This window comes from Drosophila hydei, unplaced genomic scaffold (assembly GCF_003285905.1).
Source record: "Drosophila hydei strain 15085-1641.00,03,60 unplaced genomic scaffold, DhydRS2 tig00000232-arrow-arrow-pilon, whole genome shotgun sequence".
NCBI classification, from domain to species: Eukaryota; Metazoa; Arthropoda; class Insecta; order Diptera; family Drosophilidae; genus Drosophila; species Drosophila hydei.
The window spans coordinates 615,450-633,379 of record NW_022045690.1 but is presented as its reverse complement, the minus strand read 5'-3'; the positions used below and the strand labels follow the sequence as shown (position 1 = coordinate 633,379).

The 17,930-nt window shown below is 45.4% G+C and overlaps 6 protein-coding genes across 6 annotated transcripts; 5 read left to right on the top strand and 1 right to left on the bottom strand.

The window, feature by feature from the left end:
• Positions 1–1,067: 1,067 nt before the first annotated feature.
• On the bottom strand, positions 1,068–2,400 carry LOC111600189 (sepiapterin reductase). The gene has a single exon (XM_023316198.2). It carries the CDS (start codon positions 2,089–2,091, stop codon positions 1,297–1,299), a length of 795 nt encoding a protein of 264 aa, XP_023171966.1. The 5' UTR covers positions 2,092–2,400; the 3' UTR covers positions 1,068–1,296.
• A 1,242-nt stretch (positions 2,401–3,642) lies between these two features.
• Positions 3,643–5,889, top strand: LOC111600197. Its single transcript, XM_023316212.2, has 4 exons — positions 3,643–4,238; positions 4,302–4,490; positions 5,164–5,252; positions 5,318–5,889. Exons 1-4 carry the CDS (start codon positions 4,182–4,184, stop codon positions 5,847–5,849), a joined length of 867 nt encoding a protein of 288 aa, XP_023171980.2. The 5' UTR covers positions 3,643–4,181; the 3' UTR covers positions 5,850–5,889.
• A 914-nt stretch (positions 5,890–6,803) lies between these two features.
• LOC111600186 lies at positions 6,804–8,761 on the top strand. Its single transcript, XM_023316192.2, has 2 exons — positions 6,804–7,291; positions 7,356–8,761. Exons 1-2 carry the CDS (start codon positions 6,943–6,945, stop codon positions 8,594–8,596), a joined length of 1,590 nt encoding a protein of 529 aa, XP_023171960.1. The 5' UTR covers positions 6,804–6,942; the 3' UTR covers positions 8,597–8,761.
• Positions 8,762–10,306: 1,545 nt separating this feature from the next.
• On the top strand, positions 10,307–11,609 carry LOC111600198 (lateral signaling target protein 2 homolog). The gene is made up of 2 exons (XM_023316213.2): positions 10,307–10,451; positions 10,516–11,609. The coding sequence occupies exons 1-2, from the start codon at positions 10,368–10,370 to the stop codon at positions 11,554–11,556; spliced, it is 1,125 nt and encodes a 374-aa protein (XP_023171981.2). The 5' UTR covers positions 10,307–10,367; the 3' UTR covers positions 11,557–11,609.
• Positions 11,610–12,774: 1,165 nt separating this feature from the next.
• On the top strand, positions 12,775–13,990 carry LOC111597482 (chorion protein S36). The gene is made up of 2 exons (XM_023312236.2): positions 12,775–12,889; positions 13,013–13,990. The coding sequence occupies exons 1-2, from the start codon at positions 12,842–12,844 to the stop codon at positions 13,847–13,849; spliced, it is 885 nt and encodes a 294-aa protein (XP_023168004.2). The 5' UTR covers positions 12,775–12,841; the 3' UTR covers positions 13,850–13,990.
• Positions 13,991–15,831: 1,841 nt separating this feature from the next.
• LOC111597434 (chorion protein S38) lies at positions 15,832–17,149 on the top strand. Its single transcript, XM_023312142.1, has 2 exons — positions 15,832–15,954; positions 16,118–17,149. Exons 1-2 carry the CDS (start codon positions 15,910–15,912, stop codon positions 16,976–16,978), a joined length of 906 nt encoding a protein of 301 aa, XP_023167910.1. The 5' UTR covers positions 15,832–15,909; the 3' UTR covers positions 16,979–17,149.
• Positions 17,150–17,930: the final 781 nt, after the last annotated feature.

Below are 17,930 nucleotides of genomic sequence, written 5' to 3'. Positions count from 1 at the left end.
AGTTTTATATTAATACGACTTAAACATATTTTCCCTAATATTAAATTTTTTTTTCATGATTTTAATTCTTATTTGGAATACAACCAAATTTTTTCTTTGTGTATTTGTTTTTTTTTTTCATCTAATAAGTAGAGCTTTTTAGGCTTACAAAAACAAGCTAAGCTCAATAATCATAGTCGATTAACACACATAAATCTCATCCAATTAGCCAATGAAAAGTGCTTATTACTAACGATTTCATGATTAACAAACATTTTATTTTTGCGTCGAACATACATACATATATATGTATGTGTATATGTAAGCAGTGCAATTATTACGGCATGGTTCAGTTGCCCCGCTCATTACAGCAACATTGTTGCTGAGCCGGCGATTGTGATTGGGCCTTATCAGCGATAATGTTGCGTAGTTCTCGGAAGACTTGCGCTTTTTGTGAATGGTTAATCGAGCGCAGAGATAACATTTGAGTCATTCCCCTAGTATACCACAGCTGGGATAGATAGGCACACATAGCTTCATAGGAAGTCATTCCAATGATCAGACTGATCTTTTGCAGAATTTACATTCACGTGTTGCATATGTGTGCGTAAGCTTGATTTTAATTGAACTTAACGTAAAAAGTATCGATAACAAAATTGGTTGATGCCATACCTAGCAACAGGGTGACTTGAATACTTCAAGAAATTTTCAATTGATTTGGGCTTTTTTCGATTTAGGGAAATTTGAAAGCTGCCTACGTCAGCCATTGCATTATTATATAAATTGAATTTACATACAGTGTACAAGAATATATTTATTTTGTGAAATACCTGTCTTGATTTAAGAACTCATGTGTCTATGACCACGCCTACAACAGGCGTAACGGCCGGTGCCTTTGACTGTTGTCGAGACAATAATTAACTGGCCTCCTCGCCCACTCACAATAGTCAGATCTCATTATTGACATCTGTACTCTGAGAAACGTTCGAGCACTAAGCACTGCTTATATAATTCATTATCTGTATCAATACCCATATCAGCCCCTCGTTAAAACCCTCATTAAAAATAAATCAATAATAAAAATAGTCTTTTTTGTGTTTCGTTTTCGTGTGTTTCGTTAGCGTAGCACGCAAATTGTACCGTTAGTCGCACAAGGGTCAGCAGCCATATTTTATTCATATCCGCTTTCAATTGGACAAAATCTTGATCAATACCGTTAGCCATGTTAACATGCATGTCAGTGGCAGTGCGTGCCCGAGCAAGCCAATTGCAATAACCAAAAGCAATTGGATGCACAGACCACGACTGCATTGCTACTCATAAGAAGAAAGTGTCGTAATAGTCCACATCATGGCCGGAGACAAAGGCGGTCTTCTCCAGAATGTTGATCAGCTTGAGCGTGGAGTGCAGCGGCTCGACTCGCGGCAATTTCAGCTCCGGCGGCAGCTCGATCAGCTCTTCGGGAGTCAGAATATTGCCGTTCTCGTCGCAATGGGTGCGGTGCGTCTCGAGCAAGCCCGGCGCATAGCTCAGCACATGGACGTTGGCGCGCGCCTCCTCCGAGGCCATGGCACGGAAGTACATATCGCGCGCCCTCTTGCACGAGCAGAGCAGCGTGCTGTACACCAACGGGCGCACCTGCAGCGATGAGGTCACATTAATGGCCAGCTTCTCGACGCCCTTCAGTTGGATGGCGTTCAGCCAGCGTTGATTCAATGCCACCGGCGCGTACAGCTGGTGCTGCACATAGTCGAGCCAGCTCTGTGCCGTCTGCGGCTCCAGCAGCATATGCGTGGCAGTCTCGCCCTCGTTGTGCACAATGATGGTGCGCTGGAAGGGCACACAGCCGGCCAGCAGCAGGCTCTGCTCCAACAATTGCACGCCATTGTTGTGTTGCTCATTCCAGACGCCAGGGATTATGCGGACCGCATCGGATGTCAACTGCTGCTTCAAGTGCTGCAATTGCTCGCGACTTTCATCCAGGATGAGCGCCACCGAGCCGGCTGCCAAGCGGCCACATAGCTCCTGGGCCAGCGTCTGGCCAAGCGGATTCGAGCAGCCGCTCAGCACCAGAAACGTGCGCACACTTAGATCCATTCGCTTTGCTGCCATGACGACCTGCAACAGGATGTCGACTCTAGACTGACTGCTGTTCCGAACACTTTTGACTGTACAACTGTACTGAACGATCTGAGGCGCTCCAGGCCAACTGCTAGACTCTGCTTCGGCTGATAAGCGGGCTATGTACCACGTGTATTATATGGGGGGAATCTCAATTGAAAATGAGACTAAAGCTGATATTATGTCAACTCAACAGTCCTAATCTCGCTGACGCTGGTGCTGACGACTGGCTGGCAGGCAGGCTGGCTGTTTGTCTATCTATCTCCGTGTTCGCTACTCTGAGCTCATGATTCCGCGCGGTTTGCGCTTTTATACTTCGTCCGCTTGGTGATAAGGTGATCGAACTGTGCCTCCCTTGTTTTCTGTTTCGCTAGCTGTTGCCGTGCGCATCCATGGTGGGTGTCATGGCTATGGCCATTTGTAATTAACCAACTGGCTGAGTCGCATAATACACGCCCTCATCGCATGATCACATATCATTTGGGAGACAGAAAAAAGAAGAAGTACTGGATCAGCACATCCGGGACTGCCATAAAAAGTGAAGACTCCCAGTGGAAAAACAACCGCCAGACGACATTACAACTTCTTACTTTAAATGAAGCGAAAAGAGTATATTGCTTTCGCTGTCCCTATTCTTAAGCATTAAACTTCGTACGATAAAAATATATTGTATATAAAATACGCCTCTCTTGGGGCGTGGAAAATAAAAATATATATTAAAGCTTAACAAGTGAGTATTGCATTTTTTAATGAATTTCAAACGAGTATTATGCGGTTAAAACTAACTGTGTTCTAGCTGCTTCTACAACTATTCTATGGCTAAGAAAACGATTTTCACTTCCATCTCATGATCTTTAAATTTACTTGAAAATAAACTCTCAGACTGAAGAAAAATTCTCGTTTTACTCATATAGATTTCACTGTAGTTAAATAATTATCAGTGTTGAGACAAACGTCTATAGACAAATTGATTTTTTGAACTTTTAGCATGAGGATTAACCTTTTTGTTTTTAAAGCTTACAGATTTATACAACTCGTTACAGAACGTAATAAATTATATATAAATCATTAATTAAATTATACAGATTTATATACATATATACATATATTATATATTATAATATATTATTTGCAATATTTATAAGCTTTTCTCAAATTATATTTTGTTTCAATTTGCAAATTGATTAGCGCAAGGCATATTTGATTATATCGATTAATATCCTACGGCGCGTATCGATAAATAAAAAAGTGCAAGTATTGCAGGTAACTGTTCATTAAATATGTGAATATGTGCGTCGCATCCATAAGCAAATCAACATCGCATATTTTCAAACACGTCTACTACGTTATTTTTAAAAAGAATTAGGTCAATGGCCTAGTTTAGTTGCCACTGGACCAATGGAAATGGGGGACCCTGACGTTGACCGGGGAATTGGGACGCAGCGCTAATCGTTCGCAATGCTCTTGATTTTGCAAAACTTTCATTGTTAATTTATTGGCAGCGTCGACGTCAACGTCAACGTCAGCAGCGACTGAGACAGAGACAAGAGAGATTGAGAGAGTGAGGGAGAGAGAGAGAGACAGTGCAAGTAAAACGTTAGCGATATGAATTTCATGGAATTCGCCAAGTTTTGCGCGGTTTCGTTTATCACCGCATCCCACAACATCCACTTGTCGCTGTGCACTGGAAGTTAGGTCATTGGGCACGTGCTGTCGCCAAGCGAAAGCATCGATGCGCAGCTGAGCCCGCCCCAGAGCCTGAACTGTGACCCTGGCGCGTAGAAATGAGAAAGTGTCCCTGCAAGATGAAGCTGCGATGTTAAGTTTCATTTAAAGCGAATCGCAGACATCGTGCATATACAATAAGAATAGCAATAACAATACAAATAAGAATAGCATAGTGCACAACTGTAACAACAACAACAACAACGTGAGCTGAGCTTAAGATCTTGGGTATAAAACGTGTGGGTCGCTTCGATGTCAATTCAAACGCTTAACGAGCTCAGAGCAGCACGCGACCGATAAGACGAGCCCCTCAGTAACATCATCATATAATATATATTATAATCAACCATAGAACAATGCACGCCTGCAAAATAATGTTGTCTCTGCTGTTGACGCTGCTGTGCAGTCAGGGCGTAAGTAGCTCGAACTACCAATTAAAATTGGCAGTGGTCTAACAAACAAATCGTTATTTACAGCTGCTAGCGAGTTGTGTTTGCTCAGAGAAGGGTACCGATTTCTGTCAGAGCTGCCAGGGACCGACAATAGTGCGACCGAGGCCCCGCTACTATGAGCCTGCCGAGGTGAACTTGCCGCCCATTGGCGACAATTGCTGGTGCAGCAAGCAGCTGATCGAACCCGCCCAGCGGCCCAAGACCTGCGGCAAAGTACGTGAGCTCTTTCAATATGTGAACGCATTTAACAATCTGTTGAGCCGCCGCATGCTTGAGGGCGCCATCGAGGCCAAGACATTGGCGGCACAGCGTCTGGCCGAACGGCTGCAACGCTTGGAGCAAACCGATTGCAACCACAAGGGGCGTGGCGTTCAGATGATGCCACCGAGCTACGGCTATGGCCAATGACTAACCCAATAATGTGGCTTACAAACCTCATCTTAGAATTAGATCTAAACCCAGACTAGTATACACTCAATTCCAGTTTAAGCCCAGCACAATAACGCACACCTACGTACATACATACATACTTACATAGAAACGCACACATGCCCACATCCTCTGTAGTAGCTGTCAATGCTACGATCAACGTTTCCGCATGCAAGCGCTATCAGCGGCCAAATGTGCGCCGAAATAGGCCAACCATAACAACGTTGTGCTTGCATCAACATAATTATCAACGTCAGCAGCAGCAGCAAGAGCACTACAATAACATCATCATCATCATTATGATCATCATCGTAATGGACTTAGGCATCATTGGTCGCTCTGTCGTCATTATCATCCCGTACGTGCGCCAAGCATTAACAACATCAACAACCTGCTTGCCATGATAGAACTTATAGTCAATACGATACCGATACCCAAACTCTCGTCATTTCCACAGAAGACACCATGCAAACCCACCTGTGGCTGTCAGAAGAGCGGAGATATCAGCTACGGCAGCTCCAGCAGCAGCAGCTCTACTTATGATAAGTAAGTATTTAGTCGTTTGGTCTATGATTTACTGTTGCTATCAATGAAATCTACAATTCCTTTAGCATTGGCTATGCGGCCGAGAAGCCGAAGGACGATAGCGCACCTGCCGATCCCATTAGCGTCAGCCTGGCCGTTCAGGCAGGCAAGGCTATCAATGTACCCGAAGCGAAGCTGGCATATGGATTCGCTCAAAAGCCCGTCGATGGACAACAAAAAGTTTTCTTCTCCAACGTGCCCGAAGAAAATCTGTTTAAGCTGAAGAGTGATGTCATCACTCTGAAGAAACGCAACTATGTGGCCAAGGAGGAAGAGGAAGAGGAGTACATCGAGGAAGAGGATGAACAAGCCGCGGACAGTGACGAATCGACGCCTCAATTGACATACAAGCAGCTTGGCTATATAACCGAACAATTCAAGAATCCCAAATTCAAGAAAATTATCTCTGCCAAATCCAGCTACAGCTCCAGCACTAACAGCGATAGCTATGGCAAGGTGGGTGGCAAAGTTTCTGTCGACTGTGGCTTCAAGCCCGGTCGCGTTGCCCCCTATCGCAGTGCACGTCGCCAGGAGTTGGACAGCGGCAGCTACTATTAGGTAGTAATACCGCAATGTGTAAATAATTGTATATGAATAGGGAAGGATGACATGATGAATGATGAATGATGAATGATGAATGATGTATGATGTATATGTTTGTTTTAGTTAGCGTTTAAAGTTTATTTAAAATACACAATCCTTTTTAACAAATATTTTGAAGCATACTTTGTTTATCTAGCTACAAGAGTAGTGGCTGAAGGAGACGACATTGCTGCTTATAAAAAGTATTGATAACGTTGAAGTTCTGTTGAAACGGTTGGCTATCACAAGAAACTGGCCTGTAATGCTTTAATATGAAGAGCACGCTCATCATGCTTCTTTTTCTTTCATTTCGAATGTCAAGACAATCAGATAAAGAATACATAAAAAGAAAATTCCAAGTAAAAATGTTCGATAAGCAAAGAACACGATTAAGTGAACATTTTTATCAGTAGTTTTAAAATTTTTTTTGTTGCCCTAAAAGTATACAATACATAATGTTTATTGTGGGTCTCTGAAAAAAAATTCATTTTTAAACACAAAATGGAAATGCCCTTTAACGGTCGAAAGTTATGTCTGTAGCTTAGAGATGGCTGACTTTTTTAACATATCGATTAATCGATATATCAGCGTCATTACAATCGATGCACACAGCCGAAAGCAGTGCGAAGCAGTTGCAAATCAAACACATATGTAAATAAAGTTTTTCTGCCCCTAAGCCCAAGTGCAACACTTGATTCGGCACTGAAATCAGCGCATGCTGGAAACATGACTTTTGACAGAAAATATCGCAAGCGCACATTATTTGAAAAGGTCATCGTGAACAACAACTGCAACGCGAACAAGTTGCAACAGCAGTGAAAAGCAACAACAATCACAGAGAGAAAAAAAACATTGTTCAAGTTCAAGTTCAGTCGCAGTCGTCGCCGCCGCCGCTGGCCAGAACAGACAGCGCTCCAGACGTGGTCGTTGGTACTGCGTGAGAAATTGTACTGGATGGAGTCAAAACCGATATAAAGAATGCGACCAGCCAAGCTTGGGCTAGTTGCTAGAACGGCAGATACCTAAGCAGACGCCGTTTGATACCATTTGATAAATATATATCCATACTATGTTAAAGCTGCACTCGATCACGATGGCCCTACTGCCGATTGTAGTGCTGGCGCTGCTTAGCCATGTTGCAGCGGCTCCCACGCCCGTTCAGGTTGTCTACACGGGAGAGGATGGCTGCGCGTGTCCCACCCAATTGGGCTATCAACTGAATGTGCCCAATCCGAGCAAGCCCAAGAAGTACGAGGGCGGCCAGTATGGCTATCGTGTGGATAAGCCCGTTCAGACCAAGGCCAAGATAAGCTACAGCTTTGATTTTACCGTAGAAGAACCACGTACGCCTGCACCGCCCAAAAGCAAACCGGCCAAGCTTTATGCCAAGGTGGATCGTGTTACGGTCAACAAATCAGGTGGGTAGCATGGCAGAGATTCATATAATAATGGACGCGCCTTAACACATCTTTCGTCATGCAGATTGTCGCGCCCAGGACAAGTCCAGCTGTAGCTGCAGCAGCTGCTCCGCTGCTAAGCCAAGGTACGTAGCCCAGCAGTCCATTGCCAATAGCAATGCTATACGTCGTCGTCGTGATCTACGGTCGCATGGCTCGCTGCTGCGCAAACGCATAATGCGCCAGCAACAGTTACAGGAGCGTCCAGTGCGATATGTTAAGCTCTATCACAAGGATCTAACGCCACAGCAGCAACAAAAGATGCGCCTGTTTGGGCTGACGCCTGCTCAGGAGACGCCCGCAAAGACCAAGCGTAAGACGAAAAAGACGTCTGCTTTAAGCTCGCTGCATGGCAAGCGTTGGCTGGGCTTGGGTCGTCACTTGACCAAACGCGACATCAAGGGGGAGTATGATCTGCTGGAGCGGGATCGTGCCAATATTGATTTAACGGCTCCAGAGATCATACAATTCATGCCGGAGACACTGAATCCCAGTTTTAAGCGTGGTCAGTGTCACATGGGCTGCGGCGCCATTACGGCCAGTGGGCCAAACGATGTCGCAGAGGATGGCCAACAGATTACCAGCCCGGGCAGCACCGAACAGCCCGAGCTATCGGAGCGGAATACAGAGCAGCCCGATCTATCAGAGCAATCGGAAATGCCGCCAGCCCCATCACTGGTTAACTCGTTACCCGCCAAGCGCTCGGCGCTTAGCTATTTTCCACAGCAAATACCCTCGCCGCTGTCGGGCAGCTACGACGAGTACAGATTTGTGGACGACTCGCAGCTGAGATCGCTGCTGTCGACCACCTCGGTGCCAGATCCATTGGAGCAAAGCTCTACGCCGTTGCAGTTCGCTGGCGATCTGCAGTCGATAAGTCCGCGCGCATACTCAACGCCAGTGCTGGGCATCGCTGATGGCTATCCGGTGGAGCACATGGCGAACAATCAGCTGGACAGCATTATATCAGGCATTGTTTACAAGCATCCGGAATATGTTGATACCAGTTCACAGTATGGCGGCAGCTTGGTTGACCCCGAGCCCGAACAAAGAAAGCAAACAACAGACTTTCTCAAGAAGCTCATCGATGGCCGCCTCGGCGGCTGGGGCTTCGACACGTCCACTGAACCAGAGTCGGCGCTCAGAGCCGACTACTCGACGACGCCGTCGAAGACCTACGGCTACAATAGCCACAATCACGACGGCTACAGCTTGGATACGTACAATGTGCCGCCCATCACTGACTACCTGCGCGCCTGGTTCTAGGCACGACTCACCTAAGCACTTAACTAATTGTGCTGGCTGACAAATCATTGTATTATATAGTGCGGTTGTTTATAGGGATATCTGTGGTTTTACTTCTATGCTAGTTGCTTAGTTTATAATAAACTTAATACGAAAACAAACAAAACATAAAAAAACAATTACAAAATAAATGGAAAATTATTGGCGGCTTTTCTTTCTCACACTCTGATTCGATTCTCATTGCAGCTGCTACGGCGACGGCAACAGCAACGGCGACGGCAGCGGCAGCGGCAGCGGCTATGGCTACTAAAGAAGATGACCCAATGGGCCAGCGGGCCAAGTAGTTGGCCAAAAATTCTGCTGAGCCCGGCAAATCTTGGCGCGCATTTATTTGGGCCAGTGGAACAATGCCCGCTTCACTTGTACATTTTCTCTGTATATATATGTATCTATGTATATATGTTTTGTAAATTGTATATTATTTATTTCTCATATTGCACTTTCCATCGTTCTGTCCGCCCGTCCGTTCGTGTGTGGAGCGTTTTCTGTTTACGTTCACATTTCAACGTCAATTTCTGAATTATGCTCCAAATAAAAGTCTTTTGCCTTGTCTAACTATCTATATGTTCTTATTTACTAATATTTAATATCAATCATTAGAGTTAAACGTTTCATACTGAAGCTACCAAATGGGTGTCGGCAAGACGTGGACTGCCATTGATTATGTATTTACATGCAGTAATACAATAGTTAACAATTAATGTATTTGACCATACATATGTTCACTGCATACTCTCATATATGTAAATTCGTGCTCCTACCAAGGTTAACAGTTACTTTTACATGTTGTCTTGTTCATTCACGTTCTTGCTTCGGCTCGTTTAGTTGCCTTGTAATGCTTACAAATTTGAGCAGGAAGTCGTTAATAACTTATCGAAGCGTCAAGCTAGCCGATTATTTAGCTATCGATTACTTGTCGACTCGAAATGCGATAGTGAGATGCAATTAGATCTCTGCTATCTCTGATAGATTATGATTCTGCCTCACTTTGCTTTTTCTTTTTTGTACTTTTTAGCAGTTCGTTGATTTTCAACTATCTGTCAAGAATTTATCCACATACCATAAACATTCCAAGCGCATTTCATGATTTTTGCGTGCCAAATAATTGCAAATGTAAAAGAAAGTTCGAGTAGGAATTTCTCAGGCATAAATTTATGTCTGTGTACGTAGACAGATCTTGAAGACGTTTTAATCATTAATGACTTCACCGATATCAATGAACAATAATAACAACATGAACTTACCTTCAAAAGGTAAACAGCTTCGGCATTTAGAACTTACAGCAGCATTTGCTTTGCGGAAGTCGAAAGCTGCTCACAATACGCAAGTAAATAGTATTTCCATCCTCTGTCTTATTAGCCCGTTCACTCACTGGGTACAGTTGCCGTCACAAAACGTTAACAACCGGAAATGGCCGCCATGTTGGCCGCCATCAATGTCAAGTGCATTGCGTACCGAAGCCTCGTACGCGCCCATTGAGACGCCAGTGCTAACTATTATTGTTGACCCTGGGCCAGCTGACGCATCAAGATGAAGCAAGGTTGACAGCGATGATGCAGTTGATGATGCATCTGATATCTGGCCATAGATCACGTCTGTGCGCACTCTGCCCGCTTTAGCTAGTGCTCAAAAGCTCACGCAGCTGCAATCGACTATTTAAGTCCAGTTCGCTTGAAACGCTGAGTTCAGTTGGAGAGCCCGAGCACATCACACATCAAGCTAACGTAACAGAATGGGCGCCCCTGCCAACTCTGTTTGGCTGCCGCCGCTGCTAATGCTAATGGTAATGGCATTAGCACAGCTGGCAATAGGGCAGGTGAGTTCTTGAAAGACCCAAAGCATAACGAGCGTTAGTTAACTCAACAATCAACTGCAATTAGAACAATGACACGACCAGTACCAGCAGCAGCAGCAGCAGCAGTCCAAGCAGCGTCAGCAGCAGCAGCAGCACTACACTCCGTCCCAGCAGCAATGCTGATCTGGTAATTGGAGGTGATCTGAATAAAGCCGCTCGCGTAGAGCAGATGGACAAAGATCTGGAAACTGATTTGGACACCAACACGGTGACGCCGAAAAGTGCAGATGATGGCCACTACGATCTGATTGACGTCATGGCCGCCACTAGTGCTGGCGTCGGCAAGCCCAAGAGTGGCCAGACCACGCGCATCTATACCACCGGCGACGTGAATGATGATTTCTGGCTAAAGCACTTGGGCGATGACTTCAAGCATGCCATTCACCTGCAGGTGGGCGGCACAAACGAAGACTACAATCGCATCATCAATCAGACGAGCAATGGCATACATGAGGAAGTGCATCATGAGTATTTGCCGGGCGCCGAACGACCGCCAGAGGTGCAACGGCAGGAACAGCAACGGCAGCAGCAACAGTTGGGCAGATCTGCTGGTTATGGCCACCCTAATTTGGTCACCCAGCTGAGTCTCGACGGCGAGGCAATGTCGCTCAAAAATAACTATCTCAGACAGCAGGCAGAGCAGCAGCAGCAATACGCACGAGGCTATGCACTGCCCAGCATGCACTACAGCACACACACCGGCCATGCGCACACATATGCACGCACACAGCCACACACACACTCACACTCGCACTCACACACACACACACACAGCACACAGCACACACAACACACACACGCGCAGTCTGGCAAGGCACAAAGTGGTTTGCGCCATCGCTACAAATCGAACTCGGGAAACGCAGCTGCATCCGAGTCTCCGGCGCCCAGCTACATCAACTCCAGCGAGGACACCTTGGACGCCGCCCAATCCCAGGCCGCGCCCAGCTCTAGTGTCGTGCGATCGGAGGATTTGGATAGCCAGCTGCCCTTTAAGTCGGCCTTCAATGACTTCGGCAGTCGACCCACTCGCGATCTAACCTATTTGCTTTATAAGCGCGGACTCTGAGTGTCGTCTGACTAAATAAGTTTAGCATTTAATAACTTAATAAACGCCACAAAAACCAATAACAAACACGATGTATTACTCTTTGGAATGAGTGTAGATGCATATATATATATATATATATATGTCTGTAAAAATCTAAGTAATATATGTATATAGATAGATCGACAAAGTGAGCCGACACTTGCCAAAGAACGAATGTAGATGCATGTATATATATGTGTGTATAGATAGATAGATATATGGATATAGATAGATCGACTGAGTGAGCTGACACATCAGTGAGAACATCAATCTGAGCTATTGGCTTGCATGTGTATTGGTGTAGCTGTCTATGTATTAGTGCTCGCTGCCAGCCTCATGTGTGAGCTGCTGTAGCCGCTGCATCCGTGTGCCGCATAGCTGAAAACTTTGACTTTTGAGATGCAACTAAAGGAGGAATATGTAAAAATATAGTATTTTTATCAATTTTAGCTTAATTTTGATGAGTTTTACTAAACATTTCATATAACAAGAGCTCTTCAGCTCGTTGAGATAGCTGCCAAAAATAAGAATGAATTTGAAGCGACAATGAATTGTGCCACATCATTAGAGCCAAGCGAATGCAATGAAATTCCCAAATGTGATAGGTATTATATATATATAAATATATATATATATAAGTTAGATAGAGTTAGTTGAGATAAATTGCACTCGTTTGGGTTTCACTGTTGAAACTTGAGTTCCGCTTGCTACTTTAATCACAGATAGTTGAGCTAGATTTGTAGCTTACAGTTGTGTTGATAAGATATATTTGATAAGACTAGAAACAGGAAAATCACCTGCAGATCAATTTGTGCCAACTGTCAATGGTTAACTGTGTGTGTGTGTGTGTGTGTGTGTGTGTGTTGGTGTTGCAGCGAGTCCAAGCTGTCACAAAGAACTCAGCGTCAGAGCACGAGCTTGGCAGACAGCGACTGAGATCTTGGCCACTGGCCAAGCAGCAATGAGATGTACAACAAGAACAAGAGTCGAGTCGAGTCGAGTCGAGTCGAGCCAAGTCGAGTGCGAGTCGACTGCCAGCCAGCGAACTGTTGGTGGTGCGACAAAAATTTGAAATCGGAAATGTAAATCGTTGGGCAATGGCATCGCAAAGATCACGTAGTCGTTGCCATGATGGTGTTGGCAACGTGAGCGCGATATAAAAGCGCCACAGCGATGCCATAGGCCCGCTATAAAGACCAAGCACAGCTGCCAACCAACGAACAGTAGACATCTGAGCGCTGACACATATCACGCACCACACAACATGCAACTTGGTCTCTGGTTTGGGCTTTTTGCCGTCGCCGCCGCACCGGTATGTACAACCCACAAGAACTCCCGACTCACCCAACTTCCACTGCCATTTGCGACTCTCTAATTCGGTACTCGGAAAACACAACTAATCGGCATCAAACGCAATTTGCTTCATCTCTTTTAGCTGGTGAGCGCTAATTATGGTTTGTCAGGTCGTGGTGCCGGCGGTCAGATACAGTATCTGCCTGGAGGTCCATCGGCGGGCTTGGATGAGTATGTGAATGCTGCCACCGGCGGCTCGCAGCCGTCGTCGAATCAGCTGACAGCTCAGGCTGAGATCCAGCCATCGCCCGAGGAGGCTCGCCGCTTGGGTCGCGTCCAGGCTCAGCTGCATGCCCTGAACAACAATCCCACCTATCAGAAGCTGAAGAACTCTGAGGATATTGCCGAGTCACTGGCCGAGAACAACTTGGCCAGCAACATTCGCCAGGGCAAGATCAATGTGGTCTCACCCCAGTTTGTTGATCAGCATCTGTTCCGTTCCCTGTTGGTGCCATCGGGCCACAACAACCATCAGGTGATCGCCACACAGCCCCTGCCACCAATCATTGTGCACCAGCCCGGCGCACCACCCGCCCATGTGAACAGCGGCCCACCGACTGTGGTGCGCGGCAATCCCGTCATCTACAAGATCAAGCCATCGGTCATCTACCAGCAGGAGGTGATCAACAAGGTGCCCACACCACTGAGCCTCAACCCCGTCTACGTCAAGGTCTACAAGCCAGGCAAGAAGATCGAAGCACCTCTGGCCCCAGTGGTTGCCCCCGTCTACAACCAGCCTCAGTCCTACAGCCAGCCTCAGTCCTACAGCCAGCCTCAGTCCTACAACCAGGGACAGTCGTACGGCAATCCTGGTGCATCCGGCCCCAGCAGCTCCGGCTCCAGCTCCGACAGCTATGCCGCCGGCGCTGAGTCTCCACTCTATGCCAGCCCCGCTCCCTATGCTTCATCCAACTACTAAGCGAGCACCGCTGGCCACTTGCCGCTGCTGTCGCCTGCTGCACAGCGGTCGAGCAGTCCGCTGCCCTGCTGAAGGGTGTTTAATTTAACAAATTTGTTTTTTTTTCTAATGCAAATAAAAAAAGCCTAAAATACAAAAAAAAAACCCAAAAACTTCTTCTTTACTTCAGCAATACTTGCTCTATAAGCTACAGACTTCGAGCTATATGAACTTTGTGATTTCCTATTCATTTTGCAGGAAGAGAACACGATTTTAGTCCTTTGTTGTCCTAAGCAGAGACAGCAGATCTATAATGCCTCGGTCCTATAAAACAAACTGATTTTAACATGACTTCTCATGCCTTTTTGCAGCATCTAAAAATATTCCTTATGTTTCCATAACTTTTAAAACCTGAAACCTGACTTTAGCCTGAATTTGCATGCCTTTTTGCAGTGCTCCTCTGACATCCCAGCCATATTCTGAGTAAACAACAGACTTTTACAACACCTTACTATGTATGTTATTTCCAGATTTGTATTACTTATTTCGCATTCAGATAGTGCACTTAAATCGTATCGAAAACATAGACAACAAATGGGCCAAGATCGAAAAAGCGCTGAATACTTGAACACTTTTCTGATTTTTCAGCATTTTCTTTTTTGATTTTAGAAATTCTGCCGTCGTTGGCAGTTAATAAAATTGCGTTTATAAGAGTTATATATATATGTATATATATATTTATTTATATGTATACGTATTATATATGTATATATAGATAATTATACTTATGTGACGTTCTTTACTAGCATAGAATCATATCACATTCATAGCATATAATATGAATGTGGATATTTACATACATGTCATATCATATTCTATGATATATGATACTTTATCATGATATGTAGTCACTTTTATAACTGTAATATTTTATGGTCTACAATTACTATAATAATGATATGTTCTTTAGCTATAAAGCAGCTAAACTTAGCTGGAAATTAGCTTTCTTTAGCTTGCACAGATTTGCCAGCATATATATAGATACATCCATTATATATATATTATATATACATACATTTTATATAGATTGTCATAGCTAACTGCTCCAGAAAGTTGGCTTTAGCATTCTATATATATTTATTTGCCTTCATAATATGCTTATAAAAATATATAAATAATATACAGGTTCAACTTATATGCAGTATAAACATGCCTAAGGCCAACTGTACTACAACTTTTTTGCAGTGTATGCCAATGAAAATGGTTCAAAAACTTGCTCAACTGAGCTGTTAGCTGATCTTTAGCTAGGGTTCAAGATATATTATATAGCTCGATTGTTTGCAGTGTAGAAAGTTCAGTTTAACTGACATTTAAATATGCCCAAAGCCAGCTAAATGTACATCAACTATTTTTTGCAGTGTATTGCAGTGGCGCTCTCTCCTTTCTTCACTCCACTCCAACAATAGCTAGGAGTGTGAGGGTTGAGATTGGGAGGGAGTTGAGGACATGGGAACTTGGGGCATTGGCCACTCACTCACCCAGCTCCGATCAGCTGCAGTTGGCGCTGTTCACATATAATCGCTTGGAGCTTTCAATGCGGAACTGTTGAATTGCCATTTGGCAATCACAATCTTGGCTCAGACAGTCGGTTTTGTTCTGTGCTGTTATGGAAAACCTCGATATGGCTTATGTGTCAGGGCACGATGCACGAGATGGTGTTTGCGGATTGTTGACTGATGGCTTATGATGTTCTTGTTGTTGTTGCTCTGGCTGTTGTTATTGTTGATTTCGACGTAACACGCCGAGATATGCGCGACGAGATGCGTGCGAGCAATCAGCATTTGGCCATGTTCGCTAGCTGGCGTGGGCAACAACAACAACAATGGGCCAGAGCTGGAGCGGAACAGCGGCAACCGGCAGCAGCAACGGCTGCCGACCGGGTGAAATGTCACGTACCATAGGGCAAGCGTTCGATGGCAGCATATTTAAAGAAATCTCTGAGCAAGCTAAGGCAGCAGAAGACATCAGACGGTCGTACAACGAGCCACTCGAGTTCGAACCGCCAACTGGGACTGGAAACGATGAACAGACACAGCATCATATGGGCGCTAGCCGCCTGCTTAATTGTACGTAACCAATACGCCCAGTCGACCAGTCGACCAGTCGATGACCCACTTGCTCCACATCTCAGCTAAAAGCAAACGCACACGCGCAGTGATCGCATTATTCGCCATCTCATTCTCTCGCTGATTTGTTCTCTCGCTCTCTCTCTCTCTTTTTCTCTCCCAGGCATGTGCCAGCGCTAGCAGCTACGGCGTGCAACCGAACTACGGCTCTGGCGGCCAGGAGTCGTACGGCTCGGGCGGACAACAGAGCTACAGCTCCAGCTCCGACGGTGGCGATGCAGCAGCCGCTGCATCCGCTGGCGGTGCCGGTGAATTCGGCAATGGTGCCGGTGATGGCGCCTCCGCTGGCGCTTTGGCTGGCAATGCCGATGCCGCTGGCGTCGCCCAGGCCAGCCAGGGCAGCTATGGCTCTGACCAGAACATTCCATACAAGCCGGTGAACACCAAGGGCAACACCCTTACCTCCTCGATCACATACCCACAGAACAAGGGCGAGATTCTCATCCATCGTCCGGCACCCATCATTGTGCGTCGCCCACCCACCAAGGTGCTGGTGAACCATCCTCCATTGGTTGTCAAGCCCGCCCCAGTTGTGCTGCACAAGCCCCCAGCAATCGTGCTCCGCAAGGTCTACGTCAAGCACCACCCACGTCGCGTCAAGGTTGAGCCCGTCTTCGTCAACGTGGTGAAGCCCCCAGCAGAGAAATACTTTGTCAATGAGAACAAGCAAGGCTACGGCCAGGGCTCGCACGGCTCCGGACAGGGTCATGGACACCACATTCTGAACAGGCCCGGCCCCATTGTGTCCGGTCCACAACAGCATGGCCCCGGTGGCCAAGCCCTGCCCGCCTATGCCTCTGGCGCCGACAATGCCGCCGCCAGCGCCGGCTACCAGCTGCTTCAGGGCGGCAACCACGGTCTCTCCGCCCTGGCCAACATTGCTGGCGAGCGCGAGGGCAACTATGGCGGCCAGAGCTACGGCCCCAGCCAATCCGGCCCCAGCTACTCTAGCTCATCGTACTAAGCGCCCAGCGCTTACGATGCCCAGCGACAATCTCATTGTCGCTGCCTCCAGCTGCCAGCTACCAGCAACTGGTCTTAACTGGTCTTAGTTACTATGTTTTTTACACAGCTTGGACGCTCACAAGGCGGGCGCGCAGGTTTCTTTGCAAACAAATAAAAAAAAATTTGAAAAAATTAAAAAAAAAAACATTGTTTAAATTGCTATCAACTAAAAACTTCTTCGAAATGGAGCAACAGATTCTGATGCCGTTTACGATTCAGCTAAGTTGGCTGCTGCTTTGCTTAGCCATAATAACTGCAATAACTTTTTCCAAATATTATAAATTTTGCATATTTTTCTGGGATATGTGATCTATAATCAAGTGAAATTTGAAAACGAAAATTTTCTTATTATAAGATAAAGACTTTAATTAAACTGAATTCAATTGTAATTGATGGCTTGAAGCTGAATCTGGCTCTATGTTTTAAGATTTCCATGAAATTATTAAAACCTCAAATTAAGTGACATAAGCTCTAAAAGTCTGAAGTCTATATCTAGACGAACCAGATATCTAATAAATTTAATCAGTAATCAGTAATCAGAGTTGAGATTATACAAAATTAAAGGGTAGAAACTCTATAACTAAGAGCTAGACATATTCATAGATGATCTACAGCTTTGCTTTGCTTAACTTAGTAACTAAATTATTAGCAAAAATTCTTTAGGCACTTCCAATCATTTCCTATGGCTCACTAGATTCTACAGACAATTTTGTGTATAGTCTAAGCCTTAAGCCTTATAGAGTATAATTCATATTTTGCGTGCATCAGTTGTCCTCCAAGTGCAGCGCGAGAGGTCAGTCGCAGCGATTGTTGTTTTCCAGTTCTTTGTATTTGGCGAGTCGTCACACACCTCCTAATGCGAATCATAGCAATTGACGTTTAGCTCCCATGCATTAGCTTGCTTAAGCACA

Bases quoted from the DNA above. Each gene is read 5' to 3' on its own strand.
- LOC111600189 (XM_023316198.2), bottom strand. From the start codon at position 2,091: ATGGCAGCAAAGCGAATGGATCTAAGTGTGCGCACGTTTCTGGTGCTG.
- LOC111600197 (XM_023316212.2), top strand. From the start codon at position 4,182: ATGCACGCCTGCAAAATAATGTTGTCTCTGCTGTTGACGCTGCTGTGC. The intron at 4,239-4,301 runs GTAAGTAGCTCG...CGTTATTTACAG, and splicing joins CGCTGCTGTGCAGTCAGGGC to CTGCTAGCGAGTTGTGTTTG. The intron at 4,491-5,163 runs GTACGTGAGCTC...TCATTTCCACAG, and splicing joins GGCCCAAGACCTGCGGCAAA to AAGACACCATGCAAACCCAC.
- LOC111600186 (XM_023316192.2), top strand. From the start codon at position 6,943: ATGTTAAAGCTGCACTCGATCACGATGGCCCTACTGCCGATTGTAGTG. The intron at 7,292-7,355 runs GTGGGTAGCATG...TTCGTCATGCAG, and splicing joins TGTTACGGTCAACAAATCAG to ATTGTCGCGCCCAGGACAAG.
- LOC111600198 (XM_023316213.2), top strand. From the start codon at position 10,368: ATGGGCGCCCCTGCCAACTCTGTTTGGCTGCCGCCGCTGCTAATGCTA. The intron at 10,452-10,515 runs GTGAGTTCTTGA...AACTGCAATTAG, and splicing joins CACAGCTGGCAATAGGGCAG to AACAATGACACGACCAGTAC.
- LOC111597482 (XM_023312236.2), top strand. From the start codon at position 12,842: ATGCAACTTGGTCTCTGGTTTGGGCTTTTTGCCGTCGCCGCCGCACCG. The intron at 12,890-13,012 runs GTATGTACAACC...CATCTCTTTTAG, and splicing joins TTGCCGTCGCCGCCGCACCG to CTGGTGAGCGCTAATTATGG.
- LOC111597434 (XM_023312142.1), top strand. From the start codon at position 15,910: ATGAACAGACACAGCATCATATGGGCGCTAGCCGCCTGCTTAATT. The intron at 15,955-16,117 runs GTACGTAACCAA...TTTCTCTCCCAG, and splicing joins CGCTAGCCGCCTGCTTAATT to GCATGTGCCAGCGCTAGCAG.